General features: G+C 32.2%; 1 protein-coding gene and 1 long non-coding RNA gene across 11 annotated transcripts in view; one reads left to right on the forward strand and one right to left on the reverse strand.

Annotated features, from left to right (window-relative positions):
* LOC145937748 (uncharacterized) overlaps nucleotides 1–17,850 on the reverse strand; it is a 412,856-nt gene that overhangs the window by 363,350 nt on the left and 31,656 nt on the right. The gene's annotated exons all lie outside the window — the stretch shown is intronic.
* LOC145937668 (uncharacterized) lies at nucleotides 811–7,928 on the forward strand. 3 transcript variants are annotated; one of them, XM_083040876.1, is made up of 9 exons: nucleotides 1,297–4,018; nucleotides 4,375–4,613; nucleotides 4,797–4,970; nucleotides 5,613–5,747; nucleotides 5,825–5,914; nucleotides 6,006–6,077; nucleotides 6,675–6,893; nucleotides 7,011–7,170; nucleotides 7,260–7,928. In XM_083040876.1, coding segments are annotated over exons 2-8 (918 nt in total). In that variant the 5' UTR covers nucleotides 1,297–4,018; nucleotides 4,375–4,387; the 3' UTR covers nucleotides 7,013–7,170; nucleotides 7,260–7,928. The 3 variants fall into 3 exon arrangements, with proteins under 3 accessions (XP_082896994.1, XP_082897002.1, XP_082897010.1); XM_083040884.1 differs by having other exon boundaries at nucleotides 1,300–4,018; nucleotides 4,797–4,955; nucleotides 7,260–7,927; XM_083040868.1 differs by lacking the exons at nucleotides 4,797–4,970; nucleotides 5,613–5,747; nucleotides 5,825–5,914; ... (2 more) ...; nucleotides 7,011–7,170; nucleotides 7,260–7,928 and having other exon boundaries at nucleotides 811–4,018; nucleotides 4,375–4,388.

The following is a 17,850-nucleotide window of genomic DNA, read 5'->3' on the forward strand; positions in this document are numbered from 1 at the left end:
ATGTATATATATATTTGCAATATATATCGATCATATACTTTATTTACATAAAATGTGTATATCTTTGCTTATTCATCCCAAAACACAACTTCCAACAGGAATTACTTTTGCACATACTAATCTCAAGAAAGGTGTTTGAATTAATTCTAAGCAAAAATAAACGAAACATGTATTTTTACAATTTTCGTTTAGTTTCGCTTAGAATTAAATCAAGGATTTGTATGTGCAAAAGGTAAAGTATCTTAATGTTATAGTAATATAGCAGTTATATAACAAAACAGTAATTAATTACATTATATTAACGTTACAGTTACATTACATTAATATAACACCGCAGCAAGTTATGTTACTGTTATATAACTAATATATAATTGTTATATAATTATATAACAGTTATGTAACATTTCAGTTACATGTTATATTTATGTTAAGTAACTGTAACATTGTATGAGTGGGAAATTACAATTAACATATACGTTACATGTAATATATACGTTATATTACGTGTTACATTCAGTTACATTGTAATAATGTTGCTGTTATATATTTGTGTTTGCTGGGGAATGTTTATATCATAAAAATGTTTGATTAAATATAAATGTTAATCTAAATGTTGCTATTTGTTCACAATTAAAATTTATGTTATTTATTTTTGTTGCTTAATTTCTATTTCAGCACTTCATATTTTGTTGAAAAATAGACCCAGTCTTTCAATACTCGATATTTTAATTTGGTGAAAACTGCTTGAGCTATCCACTGATTCTGCTATATTGTGGACACGTAAGTTAACATACATTGCATATTCTAATTATTCAAAATTATTTCTATAATTTATATATATGTGTATGTTTAAAAATAATAATTAATATTTTTATACACCAATTAAATTTGAAGAAGCAAATATGTTTGGAGAAAATTATATGTTTATTACATTTTATATCAATATTTAATATTTTTTAAATTTAATTTAAATCTATATTTGATATAAAATCTTAAATTTTTTCTCATTTTTGTTTTTTATCTTGAAAAATCAGGAAATTCTTATGAAATTGGATTATTAAAACTCAGAAAATTTTTTAAAAAATTGCTTTAATCATTTTTTATTTTTTTTTGTTACTGGTCGGCAATCTGTTAGTACCATTATTGACACTCATGATTATATTAATTCTCTAATTTTTGTTTATATTGTCAAAATTTTGATTATTTAGAAAGTTTAACATTGTATCAAATATAAGTAGGTTCTATATTTTATTCAATACATAAATATTTACTTTAAAATATATATATATTTATAAAGAAATATAAAATATTTTTTAGGTTTTTCTGCTTTTTTATGTATATTTATGTATTTTTATTTTGATGTATATATTTTATGTAGAATATAACAGAGCGGGTACAATTTTTATAATATTTGTTTATAAAGGCATAACTTGCACTCTACGTTTACCATGCCTAAAGATATTAGATATTTAACACAAAGACGAAGGAATTAGATTATTAATCAAGATTTGCATAATGAAAATTCTATTTCATTACATAGTCAAGATGTTATTTCGTATTCCACTTTATCGAATTTAGCATCTAATGTAACAACTACAGAACAAGCGGCAAATATAAACGTAAATTCAGATAATTTTTGCACAAATGATATCATTTGAAGATATAAATCAATCGGAGGAATTATCAATAGAGGCACAGTTTGAAAGCAATGAAATATGTATTCCTGATTCACAAAATAATATACCTGCATTGACAGATATTTTAAATAATAAGTGTAACGAGCAAACCTTACGGGAAGACTTACAGAGATTAATTATTGAACGTAATATTCCTCACAGTACTGCTAACGAATTACTTAAAATATTAAGAAAACATGGTCATGTAGAATTGCCTGGTGATGTTAGAGTTTTAGTTCATACACCACGTAACGCGTCAATAAATATTAAATGTATGGGTAATGGTCGGTATGTACATTTCGGTTTTACTTCTGCTCTGAAACGATCCATAGAAATTTATTCCAAATTTATTAAGACAGATGAAATTAAAATAAACATAAATATAGATGGTTTACCAATTTCAAAAAGTTCTAGTAGCCAATTGTGGCCTATAATGGCATCGATTGAAGATATTAGTATTCATACATCGCCATTTGTAATTGGTGTGTATCACGGTATGTGTAAACCGAACAATGCAAATGATTTTCTCGCCGGTTTTGTTAACGAATTTTTGTTTCTCTCCGATAATGGCATAATTATTTGTAACAATAAATATAAAGTTAGTATTAACGCAATATTGTGTGATGCTCCAGCCAAATCATTCATCACTTATACGAAAGGTCACACAGGATATTTTTCATGTACTAAATGTATACAAGAAGGTGACTTCGTAATGAATAGAGTAACTTTTCCTGAAACTAATAATATTTTACGTACAGATGACTCGTTCAAAAATCGAACTCAAATTGAACATCACACAGGCGATTCTATATTGGAAAAGCTTTCCATCGGGATGATTTCACAAATTCCGCTCGATTATATGCACCTTGTTTGCTTGGGTGTTACAAAACGGTTGTTGACATTATGGATAAAAGGAAATAAAAATAACAGATTACGTGAAGAAAATATTAATTCAATTTCGCAACATTTAATGAATATTAAACATTGCATTCCTTCTGAATTTGCAAGAAAACCTAGACCTTTAGTTGATATTGATAAATGGAAAGCTACGGAATTGCGTTAATTTTTGTTGTATACTGGAATAGTAATTTTAAAGTCAACCATTCCTCCGATTTGGTATAATCACTTTCTTTCCCTTAGTGTTGCGATAAGAATAATGGCTGATCCACAAATATGTACGACATTTGTAACTTATGCACATTCGTTATTATTATGGTTTGTTTCTAATTACGGGACTATTTATGGTGAAGAATATCTGTCACATAATGTTCATAATCTTATTCATATTGCTAATGATGTAAAAACCTTTGGTTGTCTTGACAATTTTAGTTGCTTTAAATACGAAAATAATATGCAGAAGATTAAAAAAAATTGCATCAATGCGGAAAGCCTTTAGAAGAATTATCAAATCGCCTATTTGAAGAATTACAGCAACCAATTATACCGTGCTCCATCGTACATTATCCGATTGTTGTTTATACAAGTAAAAACAAAATTTCGTGTTTTCAATATGAAAATTTCAAAATTGCAATAACTGAAAATGATAAGTGTGCTTTGCTCAATGATAATTCTGTAGTTTTTATTTTGGATGTAGTTAAAGAGGACAATACATTATTCTTTCGTGCAAAACGTTTTTTAAATCCAAAATCTCTTTTTACTGTGCCATGTGTTTCAGAAAAATTAGGTATATATGTCATTTTAAACACAACTGCTTCAGAAATCATAACAATTCCACTCACTAAAATTAAAAAAAAATGTTTAATATTGAAAAATATAGATCAGGTCGATTCTTATATTACAATTCCGCTTCTTCATACTAACAATTAGATGCGCGCTGTACATTTTTATAAATTTGTATTTTTTGTATGTTTTGTATTTTTATGTGCTTTACTGGTAAATAATCTTAAAAATAGATTGTGAATAAAGGGCAGTCTACAATGGCAGTAAGCAGTAAGCAGTATGAAATGGGATATGCCCATTTCGTTACTCCCGGTCTTTACATCCACTAAAAACAGTATACTCTCTATTCCTACAGTCTTGTTATTGCCATTTATACTGTTTTTAGTGGATGTAAAGACCGGGAGTAACGAAATGGGCATATCCCATTTCATACTGCTTACTGCTTACTCTATACTGCTTACTGCCATTGTAGACTGCCCTTAAAATGTAAGTCATTGTAACGTATTCTTTTGTCTTGGGCTATACAGCGTTGCAGTTACATTGAATGTAACTGCAAGGTTCCTGCAATGTTACTGCAATCATCTGTGCTGTATGGGAAGTAATGCTAACTTGTATACTTGGAAATTTGCAAAATTTATCCATATTGAACGGATATTTGTAAGGTGAGTAACTTTCAAGTATGCTGTATTAATATTTAATTTTTAAATTTTGCAATGCTTTATGTACTTAAATCTCATGAAATTATAAGCAAAATCGCAAAATTACAATTTTGATTGATTGATAACTGTTAATATAAGAGAATTATCTTTTAACACAAAATGTTTTTTACTTGTTTTACTTTATGTAAGAAGAAAACTTTGATATTACATTAATTGTACAAATTTTTACATTAAAACAATAATTTTCTTTTTGTCAAATCAACCTGCCTTTGCCAATATAATAGTTGATGTAATTAGATGTACATATTTTAATTTGTGAAATAATTTAACATACTAAAATATACTGTTTTCTTTTACAGATTATATTGAAAAATGGAAAACCGTGGCGAAATAATAGTAAAGACATATGCAGTTGTCAAATTTCTTGTTGACAATTTATATTCCGAGGTACCAATATCGTGGCTTATACGCGAGGACAATAAGCAGCTGTGTTTATGGCCGCCACGGACAATAAATGCTAAACTCTTGATAGCCAACTATACAAGCCCGAATGTAGAAACTTGGAATCTATATGAAGTTGACGTCATAAAATACTGCAGTAAGTACTTATGCATTCATATCTTGAGTATATGCCTTGTTATTATATTACACTATTATTAGATCATATAAGTTTAAATTGAATATATATTATTATTATTGTTTTTATTATATTAGTATTATTATCCTTAACGCATACGCGCGCGCGTAGATTAATGTAGATATCAACTTTTTGTTTTCGTAGCATCTTTAGAATCTGCCAGGAAAAGTGCAGCTGACTCCAATTATGAAACAACTGATGAAGATAGGTTGGGACGTGGTAAAAGGCCACGCATTTCATATAATCGATTTAGCAGTGAAGAAGAGGAAAATGATGTGCCTCGATCATATAAGACTTATAAGAGTATGTATTACAAGGGTATGTTTCATTATATTTAATATACAGGGTGTCTGACTGCTCCCGCAAGTCTGCTCATGTGCAGGTAGATTATTTCAAACCAAACACAAAAGTCCTCTACCATTTTGCAAATAACCATGTAAAAATTTGAGTTATTAATTAAAAAAGATTAGTAAGTAATTGTGCGCGATCACACACATTCATTAATCTTTTTTATTTAATTACTCTAAATAACGTAGTTATTTGTAAAATGGATTTAGAACATAGAGGACTTTTGTGTTCAGTTTTACTTAATTTACTTGTACACGAGCGGACGTACAGGAACAGTCAGATATCCTGTACATTACAATTATGCATCAGTCTCTTTATTTCCTTATTTTACTTCAAATAAAATGTAATTTAAATATCTTTGCATCCTTCATTTTACTAAAACTGTACATATTTGTGTATATAGAGTTCAAATGTTTGATATGTATTTATTAATAGCTACAAATCTTTTAAGATATTTCTAAACATTAACAGTTCCTACAGATTAACAATTATCTCGTTTTTGTACAGCAGCTTTTGTAAGATAGAGATAAAATTGAAATAAGATAAAGTGAATAACTTTTTTGATTTTTAAGTGTTACAGGAAAAATGTTTAAAAAATAATATTTTTTACAGGGAAAGCAATCAGTATGAATAAAGTTTCTGCTATTCCAGCCTGTCCGGACAACTTAAGATTAGACAATGATACATGCAATAATAATGAAAAAAATGTAAATGATATGAATGACTTTCCACTTTCACAATCTTATGGTATGTATATTATGTAGTGTATTTAGTATTATTATTATGATATATTTTCATTATTATAATACTATATATATTTCCAGAAAAAAGGAAGATTTCCTGCACAAATCCCAGTTCAAGTTCTGAACCCAGTGAGAAAATATATATTTCTGAATTGCCCATAATATTGGAAGGTATACATATTATTGAAATGAACAAAAATTATAGTTATTCTAATAATTATAGTTATAATAGAATATATATTAATATGTCTCAATATTGTAGACAGTGCTCCATTATCTACTCCATTATCTGAAGGAATGAGAGGATATTTAGAGGACTCAAATATGAAAATAAGTATGTATTAATATATACATATGATAGCTGTTAATTAAGTAATAGCTACATGTATAAAAAAAGTACAATTTTTTATTTAACTGATTATATTCTTTCAATGTTATGACCTACACATTTTTTAAAATTTGTGGGAATTACTATGCGTTCCATCAGCGCAGCGTTTTCTATCAATATCCAGTGGCTTCCATAAAAATTGAAAAGGCACAGGACATATAACAGAAGGAATGTAATACTAATTATCAGTAAAAGTAGTTTATTTTCTGCTATTACTTCACTAAAGGCCAATGTCCACGATGCTAGAAATCGGTCCGAGTTTACTGATAATTAGTATTACATTCCTTCTGTTATATATGTCCTGTGCCTTTTCAATTTTTATGGGAGCCACTGGATATTGATAGAAAACGCTGCGCTGATGGAACGCATTGTAATTCCCACAAATTTGAAAAAATGTGTAGGTCATAACATTGAAAGAATATAATCAGTTAAATAAAGAATTGTACTTTTTTTATATATGTAGCTATGCAATCTGTTCTGGGCAGAGATGTAGCCCGGTTGACGTGGAATAACTCATATATAACATTACTCGTTGCATTGCAGAAAGAAACCTGAAAGAAATAATACGCTCCCAAGCCACACATAATTTAATATTGCAAGATATAAAAGAACGGATACATCGAATTGAAGATGTTATAAGGAGCCACGCTCCAGTTTTAACAAAGAGCAGCGAGGATAGTCTTATTGCTGAACTATTACCCTTACAAACGGAAGCCATATGTAATTTTGATTTGCTGTTGCACGACACCAACGAAGCAATTTGTAAGTTCCAATAGCATTTTTATTTCAATATACACAACTGTTTCATGATACGACATACAAATAGTCTTACCATAATAAAATATGGAAAGTTTTCTAATTGTTTATTTCTGTTTATAGAAACAATTTCTGTTAAGGATCGGAGGAAATAATCCTCGCGATATTATTCATCGCATTCTTTCCAATATATTTTCCAATGAATGTGCGATAAGTTGCTCATGGAAAGGCATCCGTAACAATTTTAAAGTCTCCGACCTATATTTTATTAAAATTGTGAAAAGTATGTTCTACATGTTATTTAAACATACCTATTTACCGAAATCTTTTTTATATTATTTTATTAACTCTATAATATATTATTTTTTCCAGGAGAAATTACTTTTAAACATTCCAATTTCACGGAAGCTGAATTTGACAATATAGCAGCGGAATGGCTGCGTTTTGCCAAACAACGAAAACGGAGAGAAGACAAAGGAAAAGATGTCGAACGTGAACAAATTGATGAAGAAAATAATTAAAAAAAGTCTTAATCGCGAAAGACTGAAGATTAATACTACAATAATTAGTGATAAAAAATAACCGAGATCTCTTACTATAAGGTAGCTAATGGTGGTAACTTGTTTGTGATATTTAGAACTAAAAAACAAGTTGGATATTCTTAAAAGAATTTACGAAAATTTGAAACAACAGCTCAAGTTAGAGACTATGTTGATCGCAATTTTTCAAGCGGAAACGAATATATTGCAATAATTATAAAGAGGCTATAGAGCCAACGAACTGATTACGTGGAAGGAAGAAACGGTATTGTTATGCGCGAACGTATTTTTACAAGTGGTCGACATGGCAAAGATTATTATGTTGAGAAACGCACACGTACTTAAAAGTATGTTAATTTTAGTTTTGTATTGATTACGTTTTAATTTTGTATTGATTACGTGCAAGTTACTGATTATATGATTATCATTTTATTATCATTTTGTTTTTGTCTATAAAAGAATATAATAGAGTACAAATTTTTAGTTCTTATAGATTTTATTCTCGTTTTTATTTATGTTTTCGTATAACAAAGTCTAATATGTATTAATAAAGTTATGTACAAAATTAGTCCATATGTATTATATATATATTATACATATATTCAAAAATTAATGAATAAAAGAAACTTTATTTATATAAAAACAAATATAGTTTATACCTTTTATTAATGTATATTATAGCCATTTAATGATAGTTACACATCTATAGGATACTTTTAATAATCAATAAAGTAAAAATCTTAATTTTTTCAGTTATGTTCACTTATTTACAATTTAGTGCAATATATATATATATATATATATATATACATACATATATTGAGAATAAAAATTTTAACTGTTGTATACTTTTGTTATAAACGCGAATATTATATAAATATCAAATTCTTTAATTAATTCCATTCAAAATTAATCAAAATGTTCTTTAGTTTTGCTTGAAATTAGTTAAATAATTTAATATTTATAGTATTTGCGTTTGTATAACAAGTATGCAATAATTAAAATTTTGATTCTCAATATATATATATATATATATATATATATATTGTATATATATATATATATATATATATATATTGTATATATATATATATATATATATATATATTGTATATATATATATATATATAACTATTCAGTAACGAGTATATAAAAGTTTTATAACACAATTCTATAATTTACATTACAGTTATATAACTTTTTAACTAATTTTTATACATGTTATGTAAGTATTATATAATTTTTAAGAAAGTTATATAACATGTTATTTACGTGTTACATTAATGTTATATAGTTGTAATATATATGAATAGGAAATTACTACTAACGTGTATATAACCTTGTACATTCGTGTTATATTGCGTGTTACATTTCGTTTTATTATGACAATATAACAGTTATATACTCGTGTTTGCTGGGAATACTCGAGAAATCTCAATGCTCCAATCTTATCCAGCAACAAAAAAAGTGTTTATGCGTTATATACCACTGCCATCCTCTGCACCCGTCGAACGATTATTTTCTTACGCTACCATGACAAATGTTCCAAAAAGTAGTAAGCTGTCAGACAAAATGTTCGAAATGAAAGTTGTTTTGAAGGGAAATTATTCTAAATCTTATGTAAATGAATAAGAATTATTAGATTTTTTTACATTGAAAACTGCAATACCGTATGGTTCACTGCTCAACGAAAGTGACAATAATAGATGCAATTATAATGCTGTGATTTAAGATAATGTATTTTTGCAACGTTATAAAAAAATTGTTAATTATATTTACATTTTACTATTATCACATAAGCATATGTAAACTTATCTTAATTTCATTATACTAGACCCACACACAATACATTATAACCGACTTCATTGACCGGCTCATGAGTTATTTACTGAAGTCAATCGCAAAAGTGGAAACATTTTTATTTTACTTTTTTGTTTTTTGCAATTATTTTTTGTAATTTGTTATAAATACAAAAACTACTTAGTTTTCAGGTACTATTTATGTATTTTTTCTTCATGATATTATACAAAAGAATAAATGTAAAAAGGAAAAATTCAGTTTCAACAAAAAAAAATTTCTTTCCTTGTATCGTAATCAAGACATTCGTGTTTTCAAATAAACTCTAATAACTTGAAATTTGCTATTTGTTTGATTTTTCCTTGTTTTCTAATTTTATCTCTACTCCTCTACTGACATTTTGTGACAAAATATTATTCATTATTTGTAAATAAGGATCTATTCTAATAAATTTTTATCTGCAAATCAGAAATACAATTTTATTCGAATACATTTTTATCCGTGACTTACAAATAAATATTGTTCGAATAAAATATTATTCACCAATTATGAATAATTTTTTTATTCGACTAATATTTTATTCGTAAGTCACGGATAAAAATTTATTCGAATAAAATTGTATTTCTGATTTGCAGATAAAAATTTATTAGAATAGATATTTATTTACAAGTAACGAATAAAATTTTATCGCATAAAATTTCATTCTCATCCTTACCTAAATAAAATTTTATCTAAATAATGCCCAACACTGTTTCGCGGCAACACCATCCTGCCCCTCTACCGTTAGGAGAGCTGACCGGCCCGTAGCGGGTTTTTGGCCAAGATTTCGCGTCGGATTATTTCGCGGATTGATGCGTGAAAGAACGTGTCTGGCGCCCTAAGCATATCGATTCGTATTAATTACGGCCCTTTTCTCCGCTGCGGTACGCGCGGAGCGACCGACACCTTAGCTCACACGCGGAATTAAATAAATCTATCTCTATATCGTTTTTTTGTAGACGACTCCGCTCCGTTCTTTCGGTTTGCCGCGCGCGAATCGGAAGAAAAAGTCGTCGCAATATATATATATATATATATATATATATATATATATATATATATACATATATAGTGACACGGAATGTCTAGACCATATTTATGTCCATATTATCAAAAGTTTACCAAAATTATAATAATGTTCGGTCACAAGGTTCCCCCTCCCCCCTTGTTTATTTAACGACAAACATCTAACTTGTTATATAATGTCAAAGTTATATTTTGAATTACTCGCGATGAATATTTTGACAAGTGCGGATCGGTCGCGTGCTCCCTCGTATGCCTTTGCGCTCTCTCGATGAATACCTCTCGAGAATTAAGTTCACTCTTTTGTCTCTGCTTTAGTTTTTTAACACTTGTTTTCATAGTGATTTGTGGTGGACATACGACACACATCCATTCTCTATACGGCTGTAACCGATCAGAGGCGCCTCGTAGAGAGAATGGTGTTTGGTGTTTCGTGGGATACCGCGTATTTCGGTCGCACGATTGGCACTTGCTAATTATTGTATGTATCTGTTTCATGTAGTCACTGAGAATGACCCGAAGAGGGGTCGAAACGTTTGGTTTTTGAATTAATAAAATCTTTCTTGTGTTTAAGACAAATGTTTATTGTTCGCGCTTTGACCCGTATCCGCTCTCTACAGCCGGTTTTTATTTTTATATTTTAACGTTATTAGAGTTTGTTTACTAATTTTTCTTTCATAAAATTTCTACCGAAAAAATTCTTCAGCATCAAAATTGTGCGAAGACTCTTGATGCTCGTGACAGCAAGCAAAAGCAAAAGGGATATTGTCTGAATACAAGCAGTATTTTTAATCAAAATAATAACGAGAGTTTCAACGCTATTATCATTTGGAAGTTTGTGCCGAAGACATCGTTTAACGGCTCTTTTACAATAAAAACTGCTGCTAACATTGCCACAATATTATTATGGACATACAAGATACAAGTCTGATGAATGTTCTGGAGATATTAGGCGTGAGGATATGCGAAACTTTCCCCATGTTCCTATTTTATTGCTGCCAGTACTGAAAATATATAATATACGTAACGTAAACTATAGATTTTCAGTACGGGCAGTAATATCGGAACATGCCCTTTGTATCAATATTGTACAATGGACACGAAACGTACCATTATGGCCGAGTGTCACGCGTGAGAAAACACGCACGAGAAGCGTTTGCAAGCTAAAAGAGGTAAAAACAACAATGCCAACGAAAACTCGAATGCTGAAAAGCTGTTATATGGTTCAGGAATAGCTGATTAGAAATAAGTTAATTAATTTAATTTTTTATTTTCGAATGAATGACTACTGAAACTTTAAACGCATTTTTCTCAAAAAGGACTTTTTTAACCGCATTCACAATAGATCTAAAAAATTGTACATCCGATTACTATAATTAAGGTCGCAATAATATAAATTTGTTCACAAAATCCATCTCTTTTTTACCCGATGTAGGATTTTTTTTATTACTCCCTTTTAATTTTTTTATCAATGAAAGGGCTTTATTTTTTCGTCTATTTATTTTCAAAGGTTTGCCATTTTGTCATTTTTTCATAATTTTATTTTTTTTCTACGTCAGGTAATAGTCGTTGGTACATAGTTCATAAATATTTTGGATTTTCATTTCAGATGAACTGTATGGCTGAAATGCTGTCAACGCGACCACCAACTTTTTTTTGGAACGCTGACTTTCGAGCTCTGGACAGTGAATATATGGGCTCCAAATTAATTAGAAAAGATTATTTCTATTTTTTAAATACATTTAATAAAATATTCAGAAAGTCACAGAAAGATTCGTTGTACAGTTTCTTTGAAAAAAATTTCTAAAAACACCTTTACTTTTTGAGTGGTTACCCTGGTGTCCCCCTTAAGAGTGAGAAAATATTTTTTATTTCTTATTTGTTGCAATTAATAACCATCGTGTTGTGTATTTCATTTATTAGACAATATAAAATGTGTACAGGTATCCCAATTACAAGTAGTTAGAATACTGGGAGAATAACGGGATAAGTACGATACGTCCGGTCGGAACACGTGTGTAATAGCAACTCGCTTCTCCTCCTTCGTACACGCACACACGATCCTTAAACCCCCGCGCATGAGCTCTCCTAAAGGTGGTATTTAGATTTAACCGCGTACGTTCGTATTACGTCCGCGCGCTATACAATCGAATATATAACACATCGATAATTTCTTTTTATTATTTATTGAATCATTAATCAATAATGTATATAGATTTATATAGACTATATAGATTTGTAACTTTAATATAGTGAGAAAATATTATTTCTCATTTGCTTGTATTACTTTAAAGGCGCTCTATCACACAATTATGTTATTATCATAGCATCATTATATTGCATTACTATAGCAAAGTTTTTTCCTTTATTACGATTACGTGTTTACCTTATCTATAATAGCCGTTTGAATATAAATTGTATCCAGGAAACCATGCCTGAAAGCCTGTCCAAGCAAAACAAGATCGCATTGTCAATATTTCTTTTATAAAATAAAATCTACAGAATATTTAATAATTATGCGCGAGGAATAGAGTGCAATTTAAAGATTGGAAACTCATAAAATCTCGTCAGCGTGAGTTAATGACTCAATTCTTCAAATTCCAAATGTGTAATTATGAAGCCAACATCTGATCAGGAGTGGAATTACGTGCACAATCGAATTCGATCAGTCGACTTCTAATGCGTTTCTGCTCTACAGTTTTCTTAGTTCATGCTTATTTATCATTGGATTTTTGACAAGAAAACTGTAGAGCAGAAACGCATTAGAAGTCGACTGATCGAATTCGATTGTGCGCGTAATTCCACTCCTAAACCTACAGAACCGAAAACATTAAATATTAATAAGGCTGCTGTAACAGGAACTATTAAGGCCTGTGTCCACGATACTAGAAATCGGTCCGAGTTCTCGATTCAAGTTCTCGAATAGAAATAGTTGTACTTTGACGACTCTAGATGGCTTATAGTCGAATATGTAAAAAAATAAAGAAAAAATTATTAAAAGTTATAAAAATTACATTTCTATTATCCAATGTCACGTTCACCAACATTTGTTAGCTATTTATAAAGTAATAATGTTGACAACAAGAAATTAAATTGATATTAACCTAGCAACCAGTATGGAAAAATGGGACGCGACGCATTTTTTCATCCGAGCTTTCTATTCGAGTTTTGCATCCAAGTTCGGTGTGTCCACGATCCGAGTTTTAGTAACTTTTTCTCGGTCCGAGAACTCGGACCGAATTCTCGGATCGTGGACACAGGATTTTACAGTTGGAATTGGTTTTATCCTTCTGGAAGAGAGCTATGTGCAGCCATGAATATTCCATGCATGTCCGATAAAACTTATATTAAATATTTAAAAAATTTAATCAATGGTTTTAAGAAAACAACCGTGGAAAATATAAAAATGACTAGCAAAGTTGAAAAGCAACTCGATCTCGAAAGAAAAGAAACAATAAACTGTATTCGGTATATAACTGTTATAGCGGACAATAATTGGATGAAGACATCAACGCCTACGATTCTCTTTCTGGCGTTGATGTTACAATTGGTTACTGCACAAAAAAGATTCCTTCGTCGGTGTCCGCAATAAATTTTGCACGATATGTAATGTAGTGTAGTGGAACAAAACTAAATCGAATCAAGAAACCATAAATGCTACAAAAATTTCGATCGTAACACAAGCTCCACAACATGGAGAGCGATACTATTATAAAAGGCTTTAAAAGTAACCTGGAAATGCATGGAATGATTTATAGAACTGCTATTAATGGTAATAGCTGCGTATATCAGACCATCGATGATAATAGAGACCATACCGCGAACAAATGGTGACCGTGCAAATATTGAATATATCAATTACTTGTTTCGCAATCTATGCAAAAAGTTAAGACCCAGTAAGCAAAATATTAGCAGTATGTCGGCAGATTGGCAGCAAATTCAATCAGAGTATTGCGGCAGATTGACATCAACTGCGTCCGCATTGAGCTTGTGTTTTGTCAGCAGATTCTGCTGACCGAAGCTCCGCCCACCGCCGCTCTTTGTTCGCTGACGCAACGGTCCATGACAAAGAGATTCCGCGAAATATTAATTATATGCTTTCGCGAGTAACTAAAATAATAAAGATAACATAAATTATTTATTCTTAAATTAATATTGCAAATATAATTAAATGCTAACATAAAATAAAGAAATACGCCTGTTGCGTGTCCTACGTCATCCCGGACGTCACAGTATAACTAAAATTATCGCAAATAACATAAAATAATAAAATACGCCGGTCGCGTGTCCTACGTCTTCCCGGACGTTACAGAATAAACTAATATTATCGCGAATAACATAAAATAACAAAATACGCCGGTTGCGTGTCCTACGTCTTCCCGGACGTTACAGAATAAACTAATATTATCGCGAATAACTTAAGGCATAATAACTTAAGGCATAAATTAAAATATCGCCCGCTGTGCGGAATGATAATTGTTGAGCGCGTTATAATTAAATAACATGTACTCGTCAAGAGTAAACTCTTGTAAATAATATCTTTTTCGCGAAACGCGAGTCCTGCGTTAGCTAAAATAAAGTTATATTTTACTCGGTGCTCGGAAACTATCGGTTTTGCACCCGCTACTACTAGAGAACTGAATATCGTTTGGGATAAAGTCCCCTTAAATATAATAATATCGTGAATCGCGATTCCTACGGTCATTACATATGTAAAAACAAAATTAAATATTGCTCCTTGAGCCAGAACTAAAAGAAATACTTGTGGTTTCTCTGAAAGTGCAATAGGGTGTAGCTCTCAATATATAAGAAGTGTGGCGTATCTACACTTTCCGCTAGATTTGTTATTTTCCGCCTCGTTCGCGCTCTGGAATCTATTTGGATCGCGGAATAATCAATTACAGCCCATTATTATTAATTTCGCCGGTACCTTCCGCTACTCGTTTTCCATGTTTTGCTGCTTGTATATTCGGAGTCCCCGTGTGCTCCGCCGAAGATTGGGCTGAAACTCCCGGTTTCAAGGTTATGCGTCGCCCTCCGATGCCTAGGATGGAAACGTGTGCAGACGAGCGTTGAAGGCGGAAACGCTGTGCAAGGGCTTCGGTAACCAGTGATACCTCAGAACCGGAATCGACCATCGCGCGCACCTGATGCATGGTTGACGGTCCGAGACATTGACGCGTGCGGTTGCTAGGAGCACTGTAGCTTCCTTCGTGTTGTGGCTTTGCACGTGGAGAGACGAGACGGTAGCGGACGATTTGGTTTCAGGCGCGTACGCGTCATGCGTCGACGAGTGGTGCCGCGCGTTGCATGCGGCACAGGACTTCTTCGATTGGCAATCTGCGAGCTGATGTTTACCTAGGCAGTTGGGGCACAGATGATTGGATTCCACGAACGTCTTCTTCTCCGTCGGCTTCTTCCTTTGAAAGTCACTGCAGAACAGGATGTAGTGATCTCCTTGACAGAGAGGGCATCGACCTCCCTTCTTGATCGTCTTCTGCGTTACATGCGACCTTGCTGATTTCGTGGAAGCATTCGACTTGCTTCCGGATGCCTCGCTCGACTCGCCCTTTGCAGGATGCAACGCTTCCAGTGTGCGCATTCGATACTCGAGAAATATCTTAAGTGTCTCGTACGACGGGGGGTCGGATGATTCGCCTATCGCAGTTTTCCAGTCCCGCCGCGAGCGCGAGTCGAGCATTTCGACTATGAAGTGCACGAGTAGATCCGTGCAATCCGTGATTGGGCGGTCGATGCTGCCTAGCGTTCCGACAGTATTCAACATCCCATGAAAAATACGTTTCAAGTCTCCAACTGACTCATTCTTCATTTTAGGTATTGCAAGGAAGGACGACAGACAGGACCTCACCAGAAGCCGTTTGTTTTCGTAGTGGTTGACCAACATGGACCACGCCCGGTCGAAATTTGCATCAGTCGTGAGTATGTTCCGGATCATCTTCTCGGCTTCCCCTTTCACACTGAATCTCAGGTAAAATAGCTGCTCCACGCTGGACACAGCTGAGTCGGTTACCACGAGCGATCGGAAAAGGTCGCGAAACGCCGGCCACTCCTCATACTTGCCGGAGAATGTTGGAAGCTGAATGCGAGGAAGCGTCCGCCGCGGAGGAGGGGGTGGATCTGGTGTCTCCGGCGGCGCCATTGCACTCCTGAGTGAGCTCAAACAGTCCATGAGCGTGCCTCTTTGGACCGTAAATGCTTCTTCTACCAATCCGTAGTAGTCTGCTTTAATATAATCGCGCTTCGATACCAAATTCCAGTGAGTACTGCACAATTCCTCATGATTCTGTTCGAATTTGTTCCAATGCGCTTCCAAGGTTTGTAAGCGTGATTCGATCACTCCTACGGTGATTTTGGCAGTGCCTGACTTCTTCAAATATTCGTAGGCTCGGGCAATGCGACCATGGAGATCCTGTTGACTCCTCAACAAAGCGTCGGCATCCATGCTCATGGTGGACCGGCGACGCGGCGGTGCAACCAACGGCGAAGCAACCGAACTGCAAGATGCACGCTCACAAGCACGTGAATCCACTGACTCCTATGAGAGCCCGTCGCGGAAGAGGACCGCTGGAGAATGGACACATCAAAAAAGATCCGGCTCGAAGGACCAGCAATGTTACATGAAGGGCAAGGTTGTTTGGACCGCAAGTAAAGTATTGCACAATCTTGACACTACACGATATATTTCAGACAAAAAAGAAAGTACAAATATATATAATAAAAAAAGGACACAATTCGTATTATTAATAACTCGCAAATGCACCCGCGGTAGTTCGAAGTAAGCACCTTCGATTGAATATGAATATAATACGGCGCAACGACTTTCGATAGCGAATACGAAAAGCAATCTGGCGCTGCTCTTTGCGCGCTCGTTGCTTTTATACGCGCGATTTTTCTAGACGTTTCTAGATAGGATTTAGCGCGATACGGTGAACGACGAGGTGACTTTTGGCATGTATTGTTGTTAAGATGCTAGATGTTTTGTTTGGTTTAATGACTCGAGTTGACAATTTTATTGTTGACAATTATTTACGACAGCCTTGAAGGTGACTGTCGAATCTAAACATGTGCGCAGGGCAATGCCGAATATTTTCATGTAACGATAATTGATTTTGTAATAATGCGCTCTCTTAGTTTCAAACATACAATCTGACAGCAATTTGCGAGCAAGACCTGCAGTTTCTTGCAATTTGAACATAAATATATTAATAAAATTGAATATTTTTTAATAAATATAACAGATGCATAAGATGTTATCAATTAATTATAATTTTCTTTTCATAAATATGACATTTAATGTATAACATATATGTTATATCGTAGTTATATCTCATATAACAAATGTTCAATTTAATTAAATTTTAATAATAAAATAAATTGTAAAAATAAATTAATTTTTAAAATTTAAGATATAATTATTTATATGAGAATTAAATTCTTGCTTTATGCTTTAAATGAATAGGAAATAAATCAATATAGGAAGTAAATGGATAATTTATCCTATTGATTCCAATCAGTTTAAAACTGATAGAAATGTACTTTTAATC

This window comes from Prenolepis imparis, unplaced genomic scaffold (genome assembly GCF_030444845.1).
Source record: "Prenolepis imparis isolate NDT839.2.m4 unplaced genomic scaffold, iyPreImpa1.0 SCAF_1, whole genome shotgun sequence".
Lineage (NCBI taxonomy): Eukaryota > Metazoa > Arthropoda > Insecta > Hymenoptera > Formicidae > Prenolepis > Prenolepis imparis.

Bases quoted from the DNA above. Each gene is read 5' to 3' on its own strand.
- LOC145937668 (XM_083040868.1), top strand. From the start codon at position 1,645: ATGATATCATTTGAAGATATAAATCAATCGGAGGAATTATCAATAGAG.